General features: G+C 45.3%; 1 protein-coding gene across 4 annotated transcripts in view; it reads left to right on the top strand.

Moving 5' to 3' along the window:
* Positions 1-2,209: 2,209 nt before the first annotated feature.
* The window catches only part of LOC121271219 (T-cell acute lymphocytic leukemia protein 1 homolog), a 43,757-nt gene continuing 22,437 nt past the window's right edge, over positions 2,210-23,529 (top strand). The window contains exons 1-3 of one of the 4 annotated variants that reach the window (XM_041177029.1): positions 2,288-2,350; positions 2,603-2,733; positions 16,063-16,609. In XM_041177029.1, the coding sequence (XP_041032963.1) occupies positions 16,137-16,609 (473 nt within the window). In that variant the 5' untranslated portion in view covers positions 2,288-2,350; positions 2,603-2,733; positions 16,063-16,136. Of the gene's footprint in view, positions 2,351-2,602; positions 2,734-2,773; positions 3,162-5,608; positions 5,679-16,062; positions 16,610-23,529 lie in introns of those variants that run through there. The other 3 variants (XM_041177028.1, XM_041177032.1, XM_041177031.1) reach the window with 3 other exon arrangements.

Below are 23,529 nucleotides of genomic sequence, written 5' to 3'. Positions count from 1 at the left end.
TCCCATTTTCCCTCTCAGGTGAACTTGAGATCCCTGGGCACTACTTTGAAGAAGAGCAAAAGGGTATCTCCTCAGTGTCCTGGATAATGTTTCTCCCTCAACCAACATCACTGACAACAGCTTATCTGGTCGTTATCACATCTGCTGTTTGTGGGATCTTGCTATTTGACTGATGTGGTCTCTATATTAGAATACTGAAAAGTACTTTATTGGTTCACGGGTTGTGGGCAGCACTGGCTAGGCCAGCATTTATTGCTCATCCCTAATTGCCCCTGAGAAGGTGGTGAATCACCTTCTTGATCTGCTGCAGTCCAAATGGTGAAAGTATATCCACAGCGCCAGCGACAGTGAAGGAACGGCGATATATTTTCAAATCAGGATGGTGAGTGGCTTGGAAGGAAACTTGCAGTTGGTGGTGTTCCCATGTGTCTGCTGCACTTGCCCTTCTAGATGGTAGTGGTCATGGGTTTGGAAGGTGCTGTCTAAGGAGGCATGGTGAGTTCCTGCAGTGTATCATGTAGATGGTACACACTGCTGCTACTGTGAGTCGGTGGTGGGGGGAGTGACTGTTTGTGGATGGGTTGCCAATCAAACGGGCTGCTTTGCCCTAGGTGGTGTCAAGCTTCTTGAGTGTTGTGGGACTCATCCAGGTAAGCAGAGAGTATTCCATCACACTCCTGACTTGTGCCTTGTAGATGGTGGACAGGCTTTGGGGAGTCAGGAGGTGAGTTACTCACTGTAGGATTCCCAGCCTCTGACCTGCTCTTGTAGCCACAGTATTTATACGGCTGGCCCAGTTCCGTTTCTTAATTGGTTGTAAGTTGCTTTGGGACGTCCTGAGGTTGGTAACAGGTGCCACATAAATGCAAGCCTTTCTGACAAATGCCTTTACTGATTCTTTCACTAGAGGGAGGTGGTGGCATTGTCACTAGACCAGTATTCCAAAGACCCAGGGCAATGCTCTGAGGGACCTGGATTCAAATCCCGTCACAGCAGATGGTGAAATTTGAATTTCAATAAAAAAAATCTGGAATTAAAAGTGTGAAATCATTGCCAATGGTTGCAAAACCCAACTGGTTCACTCAGGAAATCTGCTGTCCCTCCATGTGACTCCAGACACACAGCAATGAGACTGACTCTTTTTTTTAAAAAAACGCCCTCTTGAACAAGGGCAATTAGGGATGGGCAATATGGTCTGGCCTAGCCAGCGATGCCCAAGTCCCACGAACGGATAAAAAACAAACGTGCAAACCTCATTTCCAGGCCCGAGAATCTTCCCTTTTGCAAGAGTCTTTTGACCAAGATCACAAGATAAAATTCTAACCACATATGATTGTCGCCCTCGGATCGCCTCTGAACAATTTCGACTATTAGTTCTGTAAAAAATAAAATTTTAATGCTCAATTTGCAAGTGACACCAGCAGCAATAATTTAAAAGGTCGCCTTAAATATTGTTGCGTCAGGCGTCCAAGCAGCCAAAGTTGCGCTGCTGAAATTGGAAGCAAGCGCTCAACATCTACACAAATCTCTCTTTCCAGATCTTTTTTTTCAGCGTCTGTATTACTCGGTTTCCCGCCTTTTGCTTAAAAAGCAACAATAAGGGGAAGAAAAAAAAATCAACTACAATTAAGATAACATTTACCAAGCCTGACTGTGACATTTTGTGAAACAAAAATAAAACGTTCTATTTATACACGTAGAAAGAAAGCAAATAAGTGAAACGCTTCAATAAATGGACAATGTGAGGTTATCATAATGTGGGTCTAGAAATAAATATTTTGCAGCAGACGGGGGGTTTAAAATTAGACGGGTTATCTGAAAGGCCGATAAATTTATTTAAAAGGTTGGGGGGGGGGGAAGAAATCAGCTTTCACTTTTTCCAGTTTCAATGTCGATTAAGCTCCCATTATTAAACAATACCAGTCTATAAATATTACAAATAGAAACTTGTTGGGAGGAGGAGGTTGTGTGAGAGAGAGGGGGTGGTGGGGGGGGGGGGGGGGGCATATCTCAAATGGATTTTTAAAGAGGGAGAGAGAGAGAGAGAGAATAAAAAAAAGGCTGCAAAGCTATTCCTATGTAATCGTTTCCTCTTATGTTCAATAGAACGGCCAAATACGCAGGGTTGACTGGGGTTGGACGTGAGACTTCCTTATCGGAGTTCCACAGGCTGCTCCGAGTTTTTATCCGAAGCTGCACCTTGCAAGAGTGCATCCTTTCCTGCTTTTCAATAGGAAATCTACTCAGAGCAGGCGCTCGCGAAAAAAAAAAAAAAATTTTTAAAAGCACAACAGCCCCAAATGGAGTCAGAAGAAAATGGCTCCGTCCAGACCGCCTGAACACACAGAGGGTAAGTAGAGGCTCGATTTTAACCTCTCATTCCCGCCGCCGGATTTTGTTTATTATTTATTATTTATTTAACATAATTTTAAAGAGTCCATTGCGGCTGCAGGGTCAGTCTCTGTTGTGACTGAGCCGTGTCAATGAAATTTACCAGCTCAGCTCAAGCCAAATGAGCTCAAATGAACACTCTTAACAATATTAAACTGACAAGAGTTGAAATGTATTTTTTGTTCCCCCCACCCCACCCCCCCTCCTCCAGAACAGCCCAAGGTTAAACTGGATGCAAATCTGAAGCTGCGGAGCTCTCTCGCCTGAATTTTAAGATCGCTTTGAATTCAGATGTTTCAAACATAAACCAAGTTTGACCCATTTTGGAGAATTAATGTTGAAGTAGGTGGGCCAGAAGAGTTTTAATAATTTTGCGAACTGCAGGTCTGGCAAGGGCTCACAAGACGTTTTAGAAAGTGCCAACTCGTTCTTGAGTTCGATGGGTTGTGAGACACGTTTATATCGGTTGCAGACGTTTTTTGTAGAATTTATAAATTCATTTTGAGGTGGTCTTTGAAAAATCGAGGTGATTGCATGAGAAAGAATCTAATTGTGGAGCTGTGCAATAGGTGATGGGTCTGAAACTGTGCTCCCACAGGCATCAGAATCTTAAAGTGGTCACTTTAAGAGGATTGGGAGCTGTATTGTTTGAAGCCGAATCCTGTTAAAATGCGACTAAGCTTAAATTTGGACCAATTTCCCAGGTTTTCACTGAAGGAGCCTCTTTGGCAGTAATTGAGAAATCCTGCAGTTGCTGTCATAGTTTTCAGGTTTGTCGCTCCTATTTATATTGCAAGTGCGTTACAGGGTGCGAAATTTAATGATCAGTTTCTGTTTTGGGAGTTTTTTTTTTGGTTTTTGATTTTTTTTAACGAGATAATTTTTGCTTTTGCTCGTGTCCTTTATTTTTTTTGAAGAAGAAGCGGAATTATTTTAGCTGGGCGGCTTAACGATGGAGACCCCCCCCCCCCCCAAAAAAAAAATAAAAAAGATCTCCAAGTGTCAAAAAACCAAGAGAAAATCCTTGGAGTCGAGGGGAAGAAACTTTTTTGCACGGACTTCGTTTCTAAAATGATTCTCAAGTGAAGTGTTACAAGCCGAGGAATTGGCGGGGGTTGGGGTGATTTGCACACATACATGTTGCAACTTTCCGACATAATTGCTGTTTACAAAGGAACTCAAATGCCCTGCAATGCTTCTCAAATACAGCCAACCGGTCTGACCCCTCAAGGGCGACTGCAAGCCTCATGGTTTGTCCATGTCCTCTGTGCAGGGATGTGCTGCTTTAAACCCGTTTACTCAGCAGCAAAGGCTGGTGAATTAGTTTAGCATGGGACAGACCGGTTCAGTCGATAGCTGGGTGATATTCTAAAATTGTATTTTACTCAATAGGCATTTTTTTAAAAAAAAAGAAATACATGGAGATGAAACCCCCACACGGTATTCTAAGTTGTCTTTAGGTCAGAGATTGTTAGAAGGAACAACTACACTAAAATTAACCAGAATATATATTTTTTTATTCACTCAGGGGATGTGGGCTTCACCGGTATTTATTGCCCATCCCTAGTTGCCCTTGAGAAGGTGGTGGGTGAGCTGCCTTCTTGAACCGCTGCAGTCCATGTGGTGTAGGTACACCCACAGTACTGTTAGGGAGGGAGTTCCAATTTTAACCCAGCGACAGTGAAGGAACGGCGATATATTTCCAAGTCAGGATGGTGAGTGGCTTGGAGGGGAACTTGCAGGTGGTGGTGTTCCCATGTGTCCCTATAGGTGGTACTGGTCGTGGATTTGGAAGATGCTGCCGAAGGAGCCTTGGTGAATTCCTGCAGTACGTCTTGTAGATGGTACATCTCAAGTATTGTGCACTGAAGCGAATAAGCTACAGATAGTATCAGTTTCGTATATGTTAAATCTATAATTTATTTTTGGTAAACAAACTTGTTCAAATACATCTAGAAACCAGACCCACACATGTTCATGTAAAACTGAGCTTGCCACAGAAAACCAGGCCAAAGATAGTAGCAATTTCCACCACACACACGACTCCCATCAAAGGATCACTCACGTCTTATGAGTAGGGTCCTCTCTGCTCCCCGATTTTTCTGTATTTGTTTCAGTAGATGCGGATTTTGCCCCTGATGTTGATGCAGATGCTGGAAATCTGAAATAAAAATAGAAAATGCTCAGCAGGTCTGTCAGCATCGGTGGAGAGAGAAACAGAGTTAACATTTCAGATGGATGACCCTTCATCAGAACTCAAGAGTCATCGAGCTGAAACGTTAACTCTGTTTCTCTCTCCATGGATGCTGCCTGACCTGCTGAGATTTTCCAGCCTTTTCTGTTTATATTTCGGATTTCTAGCCCGTGAAGTATTTTGCTTTTAGCAGTTCGATCAGTGTCGAAATCAGGAAGGGATTGGGGCTTTATAGATACAGGGTTACCGACCATCCAGTTTAGTGCAAACCCTGGAGAAAAATCATAAGAGATGTTCAAAAAAAAAGTTTTCTTTCCAATTTGTTTGAACATTCCATTTATTAATTCTAAAAATACTGGATTATAGGGGGAAAATTCTGCTTTACTAGGCAGGACAGTTGGAGATGGAAGGTAAACCCTGAAATTTCCCAAAATCTAGACTAGAGGTTGGTGTGTACATCATCTGCACTGTCAGGTACGTGTTGAAGCACCTGAATGCTGACCTGCTTGTATAATTAGCACACTGGATACACTGCATTATTGGTCAGACAAGCCATTCAGAACAGATGCTGCAAAATTAAAATAAAAGCAAAATACTGCAGATGCTGGAAATCTGAAATAAAAATAGAAAATGCTCAGCAGGTCTGTCAGCATCGGTGGAGAGAGAAACAGAGTTAACATTTCAGATGGATGACCCTTCATCAGAACTCAAGAGTCATCGAGCTGAAACGTTAACTCTGTTTCTCTCTCCATGGATGCTGCCTGACCTGCTGAGATTTTCCAGCCTTTTCTGTTTATATTTCGGATTTCTAGCCCGTGAAGTATTTTGCTTTTAGCAGTTCGATCAGTGTCGAAATCAGGAAGGGATTGGGGCTTTATAGATACAGGGTTACCGACCATCCAGTTTAGTGCAAACCCTGGAGAAAAATCATAAGAGATGTTCAAAAAAAAAGTTTTCTTTCCAATTTGTTTGAACATTCCATTTATTAATTCTAAAAATACTGGATTATAGGGGGAAAATTCTGCTTTACTAGGCAGGACAGTTGGAGATGGAAGGTAAAGCCATAAAGTCTCAAGGAACATGTCCCACCGAGGTTAGTAACCTTATTGAAGAATCAAATTCATGATCATCATTCGTGATCATTCCTTAACTGGTTAGGGATGTGGGTGAAGAGATTCAGGAAGCAGGTCAGAATTGGATTTTAGGATCGATAAATATGTATAACTGTTCTCATGTGTCTAGTCTGAATAAGCGAGTCCACACAACGGGTTTACCCAATAACAACAGAAAATGCTGGAAAAGCTCTGAGCTCTGAAGAAGATTCATACGGACTCAAAACATTAACTGTTTCACTGTCCGCTGATGCTGTCAGACCCACTGAGTTTCTCCAGCACTTTCTGCTTTTATCACTGCAATTTGGGGTGGAGTGGTATTGTCACTGGACTAGTATTCCAGAGACCCAGGGTAATTCTCTTGGGGCCGGGTTTAAATCCCACCATAGCAGATGGTGAAATTTGAATTCAATAAAAATCTGGAATTAAAAGACTGACGACGACCATAAAACCATTGTCGAGCGTTGTAAAAACCCATCTGGTTCACTAGTGCCCTTTAGGGAAGGAAATCTGCTGTCCTTACCTGGCCTGGCCTACATGTGGCTCTAGACCCAAAGCAACGTGGTTGACTCTTAAAAATGTCCTCTGAACGAGGGCAATAAATTCATGTCATGTCATGTCATGTCAAGTCATGCCCCGAGAAATTAATGTCATGTCATTTCATGTTATGTCCCGAGAAATTAATGTCATGTCATTTCATGTTATGTCCCGAGAAATTCATGTCATGTCATTTCATGGGCCAGCAACGCCCATGACCCAAGGACAAATGAAAAAAAATTAAACTTCAGCATTAACAATCTCAATATCTGAGTCAATAGGAAGTGTTCCACAATACAATTGTAGTGATGCGCTACATTTAAACCTCACCCAGCAACAGGAGCGAAATGGCCTTTGTATCTAGGGGACGAGAATTCGTACTTCAGCTTTACAAAGCCCTGGAGAGACTGCACCTGAAGTGTCATGTGCCAGATGCCACACCTTAGGAAGGATACATCCACTGTGGAGGAGGGAGCAGAGAGTTGCTTTACCAGAATGATACCTGGATGACAAGGGTTAACTTATGAGGAGAGGTTACACAAACTAGGGTTGTATTCCCTGGAATTTAGAAGGTTGAGGAGTGATTTGATTGAAGCTTTCAAGGCATTAAGGGAAGCAGGTGGGGGTTGAGAGAGAGAAACTATTCACGCTGGCTGGGGAGTCCAGAACCAGGGGACAGAGTCTAAAAATTAGAATCAGACCTTTCAGGAGTGAACTTAGGAAACACACTCCAAGGGCGGTGGAGGTTTGGGACTCCCTCCCCATCAACACGGTTGATGCTGCGTTAATTATAACTTTGTAACTGAGATTTTTGTTATCGAGCAGTATTCAGGGATATGGGGCAAAGGCAAATATGGGGCGGAATTTTACGCCGGCGGGGATTTTATGGTCTTTTGAACAGCTCACCGCATTTTACAGCCCACCCACCCACTCCCACCGCAACAGCCCCTGAAATCCCGCATAAAATTCCACCCCATGGAGTTAGGTCACAGATCAGCCATGATCTCATTGAATGGCGAAACGAGCTCGAGCAGCTAAATGACTTCCCCTTGTGCCTGTGTTCCAGTGCACAGCCCATTCACAAATACCATGCTGAAAAAATGTGTTCTGCTGCGAAAAGAAAAATGCATTGATAGTAATTATAATCATCCAAACTTCTCCTACATCTGGAAGTGCTAGTGAGGCCCAGAACCAGTGGTGACTGTAAACGGTGTAATAATTATGTGTTGTCAGCTTAAATGTGCTTTGTTAGTCCCTGGCTTCAGAGATGTCATGTTGCAATAATACTGAGTGACTGAATCCCTCCACGAGTGCACTTGTTAATGTGTCCGTGTAAAATTCCTTTATGAGGTCCGGTAATGCCTCGATCTTAAAACTCTCACTAAGATAAAAGCAAAATACCGCGGGTGCTGGAAATCTGAAACAAGAACAGAGAATGCTGGGAAAAACTCAGCGGGTCTGGCAGCATCTGTGGAGAGTGAAACCAAGTTAACGTTTTGAGTCGGTTTTGAAGAAGTCATACGGACTCGAAACGTTAGCTCCGTTTCCCTCTCCACAGGTGCTGTTAGACCATGCTGAGTTTCACCAGCATTTTCTGTTTTTTGTTTAAAATTCTCGCCCTTGTTTTCAAATCCCTCATGGCCTTGTCCAACCCTATCTCTGTGACCTCGTCCAGCCCCACTGAGATCCCTGCACTCCTCCATTTCTGGCCCTGTACACATCCCCGACTTTAATCGCTCCATCACTGGAAGCCGTGAGTTTCGATTTTTCTTTGAGTTTACCCTATTTTTTCAGCTCTTTTTTTTTTCCACCCTGGTGTTTGAGAAGCTAAAAATAAAAGCTGAAAATGAAACTGGGATTTTTTTTAAAATAGGCAATAAAAGCTGACTTTGGAGTTTCTTACTTAGTCGTAGTACTTATACCAGTCAGCACTTTCTGCAATGAATACTCTAATAGTGATTTCAGATTAAGTCAGTGATAGTGAGAGGTTGGTAGTTGGAAATGCAAGAAGATGATCCCAGCTGTGGAGAGGTGTCGGGGAGAGAGCTCTTTGAAGCAAATCCTCCTCAGTTACTGTCTACGAGATGCACTGCAGCAATTCACCAAGGCTCCTTAGACAGCACTTTCCAAACCCACGACGACTGGAAGGACAAGGGCAGCAGATAGATGGGAACACCACCACCTGGAAGTTCCCCTCCAAGCCACTCACCAGCCTGACTTGGAAATATATCGGCCGTTCCTTCACTGTTGCTGGGTCCAAATCCTGGAACTCCCTTCCCAACAGCACTGTGGGTGTATCTACACCTCACGGACTGCAGCGGCTCAAGGAGGCTGCTCACCACCACCTCGTCAAAGGCAATTAGGGATGAGCAATAAATGCTGACCCAGTCAGCGATGCCCACATCCCGTGACTGAATAAAAAAGAAAAGAAACGGGGTTGGAGGAGATTACATAGATAGGGATTTGAAAGCAAGGATGAGAATTTTAAAACTGAGGCATTACCGGATCACAGAGGAATTTTACCTGAAGACATTAAGCAGTATACTAGTGGAGGCAATTCAGCCACTAAACATTATTGTAACATGAGAGTTCTCTGTATTATCACCTGGAGGGGGAGTTTCTTGATGGATTCAGAATATGGATGAGCCAAAGGCAGCCCTGCAAAAGCAAACTGAATTTGGTCCCACCTTGATAGTCACATCAATTTTGAAGGGAATATAGATGAACACTTGAAGGAGATGGTAGCGTGTGTATCTAGGTATTATCTATTTATCTATCTGTTAATATGTCTAAGTAACACCTGCTTGTAATCTGAATGTCCTCATGTATGCCCATTCCCTGTATTGCACTAGCGCCTATACTTGGAAAAGCACTTCATTGGCTATAAAGGGCTTTGCATTGTCATGTAAGGTGCTATATAAATGCAAGTTCTTTCAAGTTTTCTTTTATAATGTGTTTGTCAGTCCATTCAGTTCATTCCCCACCCCCGCCACTCTTGACTTTCAATGGACTCTCCATCCCCCGATGCAATTAGCCTTTTGGTGTCTTTGCTGAAGTAATCATCCTTCTTGCCAGAGCCTAACTTGACAGCGGTGGAGCACCTGAACATTTATTCGCTGTCGCTGGGTCAGAAAACCTGGAACTCCCTTCCTGGCAGCACAGGGGCTGTACCAACGCCACGTGGACTGCAGCAGCTCGAGAACCATGGAACCTTAGAAAAGTAACGGAACAGAAAGAAGCCGTTCAGCCCATTATGTCTGCACTGGAAGGCGGCTAACCACCACCTTCTTGAGGGCGATTAGGAATGGGCAATAAATGCTGGCCTTGTCAGCAATGCTCGCACCCTGAGAATGAATGAGTGAAAAAAAATAAATAGTTTTGCAACCAAGTGCCCTAATGCTCAAGAGTCTACAAATTATAGCCTGATGAGGCTAATATTAAACCTCATCTTAAATTTATGGGCCATAGTAACTCTATTCACCCTTCAGCAGTAGGGTTGCCAACACTGCTGGAACCAATTTCTGGAGGTTTGGCCACGTGACCTTCCAAGCGACCTTCCAAGTGCCTGAAAGATTAATCTTTGATTCCTGGAGACTCCATCTGATACACTTTGAAAAGAGCAATTTGACAAGGAAGTATTCAATGAACGGCATGGCACTAGGAAGTTCTGAGGAACAAAGGGACCTTGGCGTGTGTGTCCATAGATCTCTGAAGGCGGAGGGGCACATTAGTGGGGTGGTGAAAAGGGCATATGGGACACTTTATCAATCAAGGCATAGATTACACAAGTAGGGAGGTCATGTTGGAGTTGTATAGAACCTTGGTGAGGCCACAGCTGGAGTACTGGGTGCAGTTCTGGTTGCCACATTATAGAAAGGATATGTTTGCACTGGAGGGGGTGCAGAGGAGATTCACCAGGATGTTGCCTGGGATGAAACATTTAAGTTATGAAGAGAGGTTTGATAGACTGTTGTTTTCATTGGAGCAGAGCAGACTGAGGGGCGACCTGATCGAGGTGTACAAGATTATGAGGGGCATGGACAGGGTGGACAGGGAGCAGCTGTTCCCCTTAGTTGAAGGGTCGGTCACGAGGGGACACAAGTTCAAGGTGAAGGGGCAGGAGGTTTAGGGGGGATGTGAGGAAAAACTTTTTTACCCAGAGGGTGGTGAGGGTCTGGAATGCGCTGCCTGGGAGGGTGGTGGAGGCGGGTTAGCCTCACATCCTTTTAACAAGTGCCTGGATGAGCACTTGGCACCGTCATAACATTCAAGGCTATGGGTCAAGTGCTGGTCAACGGGATTAGGTAGGTAGGTAGGTCAGGTGTTTCTCACGTGTCGGTGCAGATGTGATGGGCCGAAGGGCCGCTTCTGCAACGTGATTCTGTGTGTTTCTGTGAATTAGGGATGGGCAACAAATGCTGACATTGGCAGTGATGCCCACACGCCATGAAAGAATTTTTAAAAAACTGTGCATCCACCTGAAGTTCCAATTCAGTTGCAATTTTTCTAGGACGTCCTTGAGCGAGCCAACCTTCAGTCATGTGGCCTCGGTCTTCTTGGAAAGGATCTGAAGATTATTTGCGCTGCACTGTTTTGTTATCAGGGTTAAGATATCTGTCTTGGTTTCAGAGAGAAACCTTTTGTGTGGAATGGTGGTTTCACAATGTTGTGGTCAAAAGTCACCAAGGTGTTAGCCACACTGTGCTGTTCAATAGACAATGCCACAACACACACACACACACACACACACACCCATCTTGTGTCATTTCTTTTGGCACTTTCTTCTGCTCAAGGGTGAGTCAGCAGTTAAACTTTTCAAGGAAGCCTCTTTGCAAATATTTGCAGAAAATAACAAGGAGACCGGTGAGGACTTTTCAGAACAAAAATATTGTTTCAAGAACATGATCGCATGAATAACAAGACTAATCACAGAATAATACGGTACAGAAGGAGGCCATTCAGCCCACTGTGTCTTTGAAAGAGCTATCCAATTCGTCCTACTCCTCACCCTTACCTACAGCCTTATAAATGCTTTGTGTATTTATCCAGTTCCCTGTTGTGAGTTATTATTGAGCCTACTTGCAACACCCTTTCAGGCAGTGAATTCCAGATTAGAACTCATTGTATAAAACATAACCCTTCTGGTTCCTTTGGCAGTTGCCTTAACTCTGTGTCTGCTAGCTACCGACCCTCCTGCCAGTGGAGGTTCCTTACCTATGTAATCAAACAAAGTCCTCCATAAAATCAGAGAAAGCCCTTCATCATTTTGAGCGGAGGCCAAACTCCATCTTTGTTTTAAAAACAAAAAACTGCGGATGCTGGAAATCCAAAACAAAAACAGCATTACCTGGAAAAACTCAGCAGGTCTGGCAGCATCGGCGGAGAAGAAAAGAGTTGACGTTTCGAGTCCTCATGTTGAAGGGTCATGAGGACTCGAAACGTCAACTCTTTTCTTCTCCGCCGATGCTGCCAGACGTGCTGAGTTTTTCCAGGTAATTCTGCTTTTTTCCATCTTTGTTTTCACTGGCTTTAAGGAATGCGGGGAAATCCATGGTAACCATAGCAGCAAGAGTGCAGGTGCAGGGCAGGCTGTATGCAGGGGCATGGTAACTGGTGAAGTCCGCCAGTCTTTGGTATTTCCGGCAAAGTCATCGAGAATACTGGAATCCTTTTACAAAGTGGCGCTCCAGTCATGGAGTCTTGCACATGAGGGAACCCGTGTTGCCAACTAGGGTTGGATGTATTCCTGGAGGTTTCATCACGTGACCTTCTGCTTCCGCCATTGGTCGACCAACTGCCACACCAGTGCCAATCCCTCTGTGTCGCCTGCCAACAGCCAACTGGAATGGGAAAAGTCTCTTTGTTCCACAACTGGATAATTTGCAGCTTCAGTCAACTTGCCCCACTTCCCAACTCCAGTGAAGTTATTCTATAACTAATAAGGGAACGTGTTCAGTCAAAGAGAATTTATAATGTCCTGATAATGTTTCTGCCTGATCTCCAGGGTACTGCTTCGAGCAAACTACAATTCCTGGAACTGTGTGCTGGGATTGGCAACTGTGGGTACTTCCTCCCAGCCACTAGAGAGAGTTGTACGTGAAGCTTGGAATCTGATGATGGATTCATGGCAAAATGTATCAGAAGCACTTGGCTTAGTCGAATAAAGTGCTTGACCGAAGTTCGAGAAGGCAAAGTGGCAGCTTGAGATAGGCGGACTCGAGCTCCGAGACACTGAGATTTACAGATGGAGAACTCCCATCAAATCACAGGCGAATCATGAGGGAGGGTAGTGGTGGGGGGGGTGGGGGGGGGCTGGTGGGAGGAGGAGAAATGCAAATTAAGTAAAGTTCCTGTCCGCCTGGGACACGCACACCTTTCCTCCATTGAAATTGGATGTTCTGAAGCAGAAAACATTCCTCACATTATTTGGATCCCATCATAGCTCAGGTTCAGTTTTCCTCACAGGCCCTTGGCCTGTCCTTCTGTTGTCTCCAATACTCAGCTCGTTCAGAAGCTTCATCCACGTGGCGCTCATCAGAACCTCAGCGCTTTGCAGCCGTGAAGTAAATTTGAAATGTAGTTGTTGCTGCAAAGCAGGGAAGATGGCAACCAATTTGCACACAGCAAGATCCCACGGAGAACAACGCAACGCGTCAATGACCAGGTCATTTGATTGATGCTGGTTGAGGGATAAATGTTGGCCCCGGGACGTTGGGGAGAATTCCCGTGCTCCTCTTCAAAATACTGGGTCTGGGATCTTTTAGGTCCACCTGAGGGGGACAGAAAGGGCCTGGGTTTAACAACTCATCTGAAAGACAGCACCTCATGGACTCATGGACCTTTACAGCACTGAATGAGGCCATTTGGCCCATCGTGTCTGCGCTGGTCAACAAAGATCTGACTACACTAATCCTATTTCCCAGCGCTTGGCCCTGGAGGCTATGGCAACGCAAGTGACTATCTAAATACTCCTTAAATGTTATGAGAGTTTCTGACTTAGCCACCCTTTCAGGCAGTGAGTTCCAAGCGCCTCTGAACACCTCTGTCAGTGCAGCACTCCTGCAACACTGCACTGAAATGTCTGCCTGGATCTCGTGCTCAAGTCTCTGGCTTAAAACTGCTCAGCTTGCTGTAGGATATCCGATGGCGCTATTTGAAGTAGAGCAGGGGTGTTCTCCTGGGTTTTCTGGCCAACGTTTGTACCTCAAGCAAGCCCTAAAAACAGATTAGCCTGTCATTATTACACTGGTGTTTGTGGGAGCTTACTGTGCACAAAGGAGCTGCTGTGTTTCCTACTTTACAACAGTGACTATGTTTCAAAAAATATCTCATTGACTGTAAAATGCTTTGGGATGTCCTGTGCTAGTCAAAGATACTATAATTCAAAAGTTAAAAGATGTCTAAAAATTTGGAAGGGTTTTACAACTTTTTTTCTTTCATGACTGGCACAGACTCGATGGGCCAAAGGATCTTTTTCTGTGCTGTACACTCCTATGACTCGATGTGAGCGTCGCTGGCGAGGACAGCATTTAATGCTCATCCCTTATTGCCCTCCAGGGGGTAATGATGAGCCACCTTCTTGAATACAACTGAGTGGCTGTGCTAGGCCTTTTCAGAGGGGCAGTTAAGAGTCACCCACATTGCTGTGGGTCTGGAGTCACATGTAGACCAGACTGGGTAAGATGGCAGATTTCCTTCCCTAAAAGACATTAGTGAACCAGATGGTTTTATGGTATCTGGTAGTTTCATGATCACCATCTGGTTCATTCATGTCCTTTAGAGATCTGCCATCCTTACCTGGTCTGGCCTGCATGTGACTCCAGACCCACAGCAATGCTTTTGACTCTTAAATGCCCTCTGAACAAGGGAATTAAGAATAGGCAATAAATGCTGGCCTAGCCAATGACACCCACATCCCATGAACAAATAAAAAAAACATTACTGAGACTAGCTTTTTATTTCAATTTGGGTTCCACCAGGGCCACTCAGCTCCTGACCTCATTACAGCCTTGGTTCAAACATGGGGAGTAGAAGTGAACTCCAGAGGTGAAGTGAGAGTGACTGCCCTTGACATCAAGGCTGCGTTTGACCGAATGTGGCATTAAGGAGCCCTAGCAAAACCGGAGTCAATGGGAATCGGGGGAAAACTCTCCATTGGTTAAAGTCACACCTAGCACAAAGGAAGATGGTTGTGGTTAGTTGGAGGTCAATCATCTCAGTTTCAGGATATCACTGCAGGAGTTCCTCAGGGTAGTGTCCTCGGCCCAGCCATCTTCAGCTGCTTCATCAATGACCTTCCTTCCATCATAAGGTCAGAAGTGGGGATGTTCGCTGATAATTGCACAATGTTCAGCACCATTCATGACTCCTCAGATACTGAAGCAGTCCATGTCCAAATGCAGCAAGACCTGGACAATATCCAGGTTTGGGCTGACAAGTGGCAAGTAATATTCGCGCCACATAAATGTCAGGCAATGACCATCTCCCTAAACCATCGCCCCTTGATGTTCAATGGCATTACCATCACTGAATCCCCCACTATCAACATCCAGGGGGTTACCATTGACCCGAAACTGAACTGGACTGGCCATACAAAAACTGTGGCTACAAGGACAGGTCAGAGGCTAGGAATCGTGCAACGAGCAACTCACCTGACTCCCCAAAGCCTGTCCACCATCTACAAGGCATAAGTCAGGAATGTGATGGAATACTCTCCACTTTCCTGGATGAATGCAGCTCCCACAACACTCAAGAAGCTTGACCCTATCGAGGACAAAGTAGCCCGTTTGATTGGCATCACACCCACAAACATTCACTCCCTCCACCACCGACGCACAGTAACAGCAGTGTGTACCATCTACAAGATGCACTGCAGGAATTCATCAAGACTCCTTAGGCAGCACCTTCCAAATGCACGACCATTACCATCTAGAAGGACAAGGGCAGCAGACACATGGGAACACCACCACCTGGATGTTCCCCTCCAAGCCACTCACCATCCTGACTTGGAAATATATCGGCCGTTCCTTATTTGTTGCTGGGTCAAAATCCTAGAACTCCCTCCCTAACAGCACTGTGGGTGTACCTACACCTCAGGGACTGCAGCGGCTCAAGAAGGCAGCTCACCCCCACCTTCTCAAGGGCAATTAGGGATGAGAAATAAATGCTGGCCTAGCCAGCAAAGCCCACATCCTATGAAATCATTTTTTTTTTAAATTAAATGGCTACTGCATTTAGCCCAGACCTTTGGATTACTAGCCCAGCAACGTTAACGCTGTCGTACCCTGCCCTAGATTGTTCCCCGCAAAAGTCTGTGATTTCTGAGTTAATTGGTTCTACAAACACTTAGTTTGAGATTAAAAAAAAACCAGAAAATGCTGGAAAAACTCAACAGGTCTGGCAGCATTTGTGGAGAGAGAAACAGAGTTAACGTTTCAGAGCTGCGAGGAAGAGTTGTATGGATTCGAAATATTAACTCTGCCGTCTCCACAGATCCTACCCAGCCTGCTGAGGTTTTCTTGCATTTTCTGCTTTTATTTCGGATTTCCAGCATCCGCAGTATTTTGCTTTTAACCGAGCGAGGGATAATGTTACTAAGGCAGTTAAATCAGGCTGATGTCAAATCCATATGATCTCACAACAGTACAGCAGATTCGAGGGGCTTAATAGCCTCCCCCAGCTCTAATGTTTCTGTGTTTTGCCATCCAGTATCTTAGTGTCAGAAAATAACAGAAGCACAGTCTTCAAACGGTTAAAGTGTCTTCTTCTATGTTGTTTACCCCTTTTTTTTTTACTGTCATTTCATATTTCTCTCTCTCTCCACCACAGCTAAACCCAAGTGGATTGCCAGACTATTAGACTGCCTTCAATTCGATGAGAGGCACACTGGCTAAAGGAGAAAGATGATGGAGAAAGTCGTGTCCCCTTCTTCCCCGAGCACTGGAGACAATCGCAGTCCTGTGAAGACAGAGCCAGGGCAAATTAGTGAGTCCCCTACTAACGAGGGAGACCGAGGGGAAATCACGACCCGAGCTCCTGACTCGACCCCCAGGGATGCCACTCAGTCAAGCAAACAAGACGCATCTGAACCGGTTTCCATAGAAACCCCTTTGAGCTCCTCGGAAAACCTGCCATTGGAGATGCCGGTGATTAGCCTGGGACACAGCAAGCTTCACGCAGCGACTGACAACCACCAGATCAACGGAGGGGGCAGAATCGTTCAGACCACAGAGCTGACAGCCTTGCATCCAATCCCATCCCTCATCCAGTGCTCCGAAAGTAGGATGGTGCAGCTCTCAAACCACCCGGTTACCTCGCTGCCAATTCCGAGCACTCTCCTTGCCACCCAGTACCACCCTCACCCCCTCATCAACAGGTTAGTTTGTTTCTTAATCCGTCTGCTTGTGGACGAACAATTGATCGTTTAACCCTTTCGGTGCTGAATGCCATTTCTAAATTGGTCACAGTCAGTGTAACTCTCTACTTCTCAGCCAGCATATGTGTTAAGTTTCCTGGTGAAAGTATCTTGCACTTGTAGAATGGTTAAAGCACAGAAGTCGGGCATTCAGTGCTTTGTGCCCATGCCAGTTCTCTGCAGGAGCAATTTAGCAACCCCACCCTGCCACCCCCTCCCCCCCACCCCACCCCCACCAGCAGAATGATAAAATGGTCAATAAGGAATGCAGGGTATCTGGGAGGGTTTTCAATGCAGAAACCTGATCCGGCAGACAGATGAGATCCAAGCTGAGGCAATTTCTTCACTACCTCTTCCCCTTAAGGTATTAATTCATGCCCTCAGACATTATCCTTTTTTTAAAAAAGAGTTGTTGTCATTGGGAAATTATTTATTAATTACCCATCCCCAATGAAGTGACGGGAGGTTATTATTAGTTTCATGGTTGGCTTGCACAAGGGTGGTAAAATCTGGCCACGTAGCTCAGGAATGTGGTCACATACAAGACTGGCCAGGTCAGGCAGCAGGTTATCATGTGGGCTTCCTTACAACATGGTCATCTTCTCCCTCTGGCACAATCCCACCGGGCTTACTGAATTCAATTCTGCCACTAGCCGCTCTGCTGGGTTACCATTCCAAGACTATCATCAGTACCCACCACAACCAATTGGCCAAAGGATTGTCATCAGTCAGCAAACTCTCTTCCCTGGAGGGTGAAAAGAGACCTCGAACTCCATTGTTCTCTCATGCAATTTTCCAACAGAGGCATTAGATTAGGATCATCTAGACTAATCCCTGGGATGGCAGGATTGACCGATGAGGAGACTAGGCCTCGAGAGTTTAGAAGAATGAGAGGTGACTTCATTGAAGTGTACCAAATCCTTACAGGGCTCGATAGGGTAGATGCAGGATTGAAGTTTCCCCTGGCTGGGTGGAGGGGCTGGGGGCATCTAGAACCAGGGACACAGTTTCAGAATAAGGAATAGGCCGTTAAGGACTGAGATGAAGAGGAATTTCTTCACTCAGAGGCTGGTGAATCTTTGGAATTCTCTTCCTCAGAGGGCTGTGGAGGCTCAGTCATTGAGTGTGTTCAAAGCAGAGCTCGATAGATTTCTAAATACCAATGACAACAAGGGATGTGGAGATAGTGGCATTGAGGTAGAAGATCAGTCATGATCTAAATGAATAGCGGAGCAGGGCTCGAGGGGCTGAATGGCCTACTTCTGCTCCAATGTTCCTTAAGAACCTAAGAAATAAAAGCAGGATTAGGCCATTCGGCTCCTTGTTCCTGCTCCACCATTCGATAAGATTGCGTCTGATCTAATTGTGGCCTCAACGCCACTTTCCTGCTGGTCCACCCATAAAACTTGACTCCCTTGTAGATCAAAAATCTGTCCAACTCAACCTTGACCCAGCCTCCAGTGTCCACTGGGAAAGAGAATTTCAAACCATTTCTTCTATAGCCTTGACTAGAGATACCGAGGCCAGTTTATATCTACCCAGCCGCCAACACCATCAACAAACTTATCGCAGGGAGCAGAAAACAAGTGGGAGCCTTTTATAGGAACATGAGGAGGCCATTCAGCCCCTTGAGCATGTTCTGCTATTCAATTAGATCATGGCAGATGTGTATCTTAGCTCCATAACCCTTAATACCCTGGCCAAACAAAGATCTATCTCCGTTTTCAATTTTTCAATTGATCCCCCACCTCAATAACTTGTGTGAAGTGCATCCTGACGTTGCCCCTGAGTGACCTAGCTCTAATTTTAAGATTATGCTCTCTTGTTCTGGACTAGCCCTCCCCACCAGCCTCCAGCCCCCAACCCCAACCCCGGCCACCAACTCAACCAGAGGAAATCCCCTCTCTCTCTCTATTTTATGAATTCAGTTATCCTATCAATTCCTTAAATTGTTTTAAACACCCCGGTTAGATTACCTCTTAAATTATACTTATACAGGTCATGTATCCTTAACCGAAACCTCCGGGCCAATTGCGTTTTGGATTTCAGATCATGTTAGTTTTTGGCTACCGCATATAGGCTTTGGCCTACTTACATTACAATGGTCTAAGCCTAGGCTAGCTATAATCTACAGTAAATAAAATGGCTAGAAAAGTAAGATGTAGCACTGAATAATAAAGGTCATGTGTGGTCGGCGAGGTTCATGTCAGCTTGGGTCACAGACTTCCCCCGCTAAAGGTCGATGAGGATCAAAAAAAGTGCGGATTTTTGGATGTGTTCAGTTTTTGGATTTATGGATAAAGGATACTCAGCCTGTGCAAGCCTTGTCTCTGCAATGTGGGAGGTCATGTGGTGCAGTGGGTGATGTCCCTATCTCTGGGCCAGGAGCTCTGGGTTCATGTCCCAATTTGATGGCCACAGAAGGTGTGTTCATAATGCGGCCAAACAGGTTGATCATCAGCCTCTAGGTCCTTTCAAAACGCCTGATGGCAGGTGGTAAGAGTGGGAGAGTTTCTGGGTCAGCCATGCTGCAGAGGGCAACAGCAAACCACTGCTGTACTTTGCCAAGCATAATCATGGACCAATCCAATGGAAGTCTGTGGTCGCCAATGCCCTCTAAGGGCATGGTGCCTGAAGGAGGGGGAGTCTCTGCAATTTGTCTCTTAATTTAGCCCTGATATAATTCTTATAATTCTGGGTGGATCAGTGGGTAGTGTATCGAGCCAGGGAGTCACCTGGCGAGCTTACTCAAGCAATTACAACTATTGTGAACACTGAGGACACATGAGTGTTATTGTCTTGAAATCAAGTGTGCGTCTGCATTTGTCTGCGTGTGCGTAATATACTGTCCTTATAATGAGGAGGTCAGTTGGAATTTTCTGTCAAGCTATTAACATTATGGTGTGTCAGTTCTGGAGAGGTGATGCAGGCAGTGTATATTATCGGCTATATCTTTCCTCCCTCAGCAATCTGGTTTCAATACCAGATCTAGAATTTTCCCTAATTACTACAGATTATTTCCCAAGAGAGCTGGTGTGATGATGCCAAAATCATTGATCCTTAGGGTGAACATATTGTCAGTGTAGAGCCAACTGGTATTAAAACTAACTTGTCCCACTGGCACAAGCCCAGCAGCACCACAGAACCAACAATTTATATTACAGTGACTGGTAGAAGATTTTAGATAACTCATATAAAATGTTTTAATGTTCATAGTACCTCTTTATTACTTCTGTTTTCTTTGAGAAACCTGAAGTGTAATTGAAAATATCTTGGTCTGCGTCCTCTTGGCTGGGAGACAATTTATTGGTATCTATGAGAACACCAAAGGAAAATGCAATTAATCTTGTGCGATGCCATTATTAAGGCGTTTGCCATATTTTCTTTGCAGGAACAGAGGTTCATGGTGTAGAAAATTGCCAAGGTTGTAAGAAAGAAGTGGAGATATAGGAACATTGGAACATGAGAAGGCCATTCAGCCCTCCAACCTGCTCTAGCTGGTCAGACAAAATTAAGTATTGATGAGTTGACATTACACTTTGACTTTTAGAATGCTGAAGGTTGTTAGAGCAAGGGGAAACTGAGGGAAAAAGGAACTGAGGTCCTTTTAAAATCAGAGTGAGTTCAGTACTTCTTGGGTCCTTTGGGTTCATTGAAGGAAAGTGTAGGGCAGTTTGCTTGGAGCTTAGAAGAACGAGGAAGCTTAGAAGGTTAATGATCCAACCCTTTTTTATTCATTCGCGGGATGTGGGCTTTCACTGGCTGGGCCAGCGTTTATTGCCCATCCCTAGTTACCCTTGAGAAGGTGGTGGTGAGCTGCCTTTTTGAACCACTGCAGTGCATGTGGTGTAGGTACAGCCACTGTGCTGTTAGGGAGGGAGTTCCAGGATTTTGACCCAGTGACAGTGAAGGAATGGTGACATATTTCCAAGTCAGGATGGTGAGTGACTTGGAGGGGAACTTCCACGTGGTGGTGTTCCCATCTATCTGCTGCCCTTATCCTCCTAGATGGTAGTGTTCATGGGTTTGGAAGGTGCTATCCAAGGAGGGTTGGTGAATTCCTGCAGTGCACCTTGTAGATGGTACAAACTGCTGCTACTGTCCGTCGGTGATGGAGGCACTGAATATTTGTGGATGCGGTGCCAATCAAGGGCTGCTTTGTCCTGGATGGTGTTGAGCTTCTTGAGTGTTGTGGGAGCTGCACTCATTCAGGCAAGTGGGGAGTATTCCATCACACTCCTGACTTGTGCCTTGTAGATGGTGGACAGGCTTTGGGGATTCAGGAGCTGTGTTGCTCGTCACAGGGTTCCCAGCCTCTGACCTGCTCTTGTAGCCACAGAATTTATATGGCTAGTCCAGTTCAGTTTCTGGTCAATGATAACCCTCAGCATGTGAGGGATTCAGTGATGGTTATGCCATTGAACATCAAGGAGCGATGGTTAGATTCTCTCTTGGAGATGGTCATTGCCTGACACTTGTGTGGTGTGAATGTTACTTGCCACTTGTCAGCCCAAGCCGAGATATTGTCCAGATCTTGCTGCACTTGGACATGGACTGCTCCAGTATCTGAGGAGTTGCGAATGGTGCTGAACATTGTGCAATCATCAGCGAACATCTCCACTTCTGCCTTTATGATGGGAGGAAGGTCATTGATGAAGCAACTGAAGATGGCTGGTCTGAGGGCACTACCCTGAGGAACTCCTGCAGTGATATCCTGAAGCTGAGATGACTCCAACAACCACAACCATCTTCCTTTATGCTAGGCATGACTCCAAACAGTGGAAAGTTTTCCCCCCCGATCTGCATTGATTCCAGTTTTGCTAGGGCTCCTTGATGTCACACTCGGTCAAATGCGGCCTTGATGTCAAGGGCAGTCACTCTCACCTCAACTTGGGAGTTCAGCTTTTTTGTTCATGTTTGAACCAAGGCTGTAATGAGGTCAGGAGCTGAGTGGCCCTGGCAGAACACAAAGTGGGCGTCAGTGAGCAGGTAATTGATAAGCAAGTGCCGCTTGATAGCACTGCTGATGACCCCTTCCATTATTTTACTGATGACCAAGAGTAGACTGTTGGGCCAGTAATTGGCCAGGTTTGATTTGTCCTGCTTTTTGTGTATAGAACATACCTGGGCAATTTTCCACATTGCCGGGTAGATGCCAGTGTTGTAGCTGCACTGGAACAGCCTGGCTAGGGGAGTGGCAAGTTCTGGAGCACAAGTCTTCAGTACTGTTGCCAGAATATTGTCAGGACCCTTAGCCTTTGCAGTATCCAGTGCCTTCAGCTGTTTCTCGATATCACGTGGAGTGAATCAAACTGGCTGGAGACTGGCATCTGTGATGCTGCGGACCTCTGGAGGATGCTGAGATGGATCATCCACTCGGCATTTCTGGCTGAAGATTGTAGTAAATGCTCCAGCCTTATTTTTTGCACTGATGTGCTGGGCTCCCCCATCATTGAGGATGGGGATATTTGGGGAGCCTCCTCCAGTGAGTTGTTTAATTGCCCACCACCATTCACAACCGGATGTGGCAGGACTTAGATCCGATCCATTAGTTGTGGGATTGCTTAGCTCTGTCTATGCTGTTTGGCATGCAATTGGTCCTGTGTTATAGCTTCACCAGGCTGACACCTCATTTTTAGGTACACCTGGTACTGTTCCTGGCATGCCCTCCTGCACTCTTCACAGAACCAGGGTTGATCCCCTGGCTTGATGGATCTGCCAGGTCATGAGGTTACAGATTGTGTTTGAGTACAATTCTGCTGCTGCTGATGGCCCATAGCACCTCATGGATGCCCAGTCTTGAGCTACTGGATCTGTTTGAAATCTATCCCATTTAGCACAGTGGTAGTGCCACACAACATGATGGAGGGTGTCCTCAATGTGAAGCCAGGGCTTCGTCTCCACAACAACTGTGTGGTAATCACTCCTACTGACACTATCACGGACAGATGCATCTGCAGCAGGCTGGTGAGTATGTTTTTCCTCTTGTTGGTTCCCTCGCCACCTGCTGCAGGTCCAATCTAGCAGTTATGTCCTTTAGGATTTGACCAGCCTGGTCAGAAGTGGTAATACCAAGCCACTCTTGGTGATGGGCATTGAATTCCCCCCATCCCGAGTACATTGCCACCCTTAGTGCTTCCTCTAAGTGGTGTTCAACGTGGAGGAGCACTGATTCATTAGTTGAGGGAGGGCGGTACATGATAATCAGCAGGAAGTTTCCTTGCCCATGTTTGGCCTGATGGCCATGAGACAATGTTGAGGACTCCCTCCTGGCTGTATACCACCATGCTGCCACCTCTGCAGTGTCCTGCCAGTGGGACAGACCACCAGATGTTAGCAGGCACCTTGCAGGGTTGACAGTTGTCGTTTCCAGTGCCAGGTTCCTTTTTGAGGCTTTGTAGCCATTTGATACAACTCAGTGGGCAGTTAAGAGTGGGTCTGGAGTCACAGGCCAGACCAGACCAGATAAGGACAACAGATTTCCTTCCTTTGTGATGGGTTTTTAATAACAGCTGACAATAGCTTCATGGTTATTGTTAGACTTTTAAGTCTGGATGTTTGTTGAATTCAAATTCTATCACCTGCTGTGGCAGGATTTGAACCTGGGTCCCCAGAGCATTACCCTGAGTCTTTGGCTCACTAGTCTAGCAACAATACCACTACACCATCACCTCCTCCTCACGTAGTAGAATCAATTGAAATAGAAACAGTGAAGGTTTCAAAAGAGAAAGAAAGGGGAAAGAAGGGTCAATGATCAGACAACTTGCTTTTTAGCATTGTGAGAGGGGTTCCACAAGAATCACCTTGGATTTGGGTTCAGTTCTTGAACAGACTATAACTTTTTAATAAAAAATACTGTGCCTTTCACAACCTCAGGATGT

This window comes from Carcharodon carcharias, chromosome 30, assembly GCF_017639515.1.
Source record: "Carcharodon carcharias isolate sCarCar2 chromosome 30, sCarCar2.pri, whole genome shotgun sequence".
Lineage (NCBI taxonomy): Eukaryota > Metazoa > Chordata > Chondrichthyes > Lamniformes > Lamnidae > Carcharodon > Carcharodon carcharias.
Note: the sequence above shows the minus strand (reverse complement) of the source record. Positions and strands in the feature narration are given on the sequence as shown.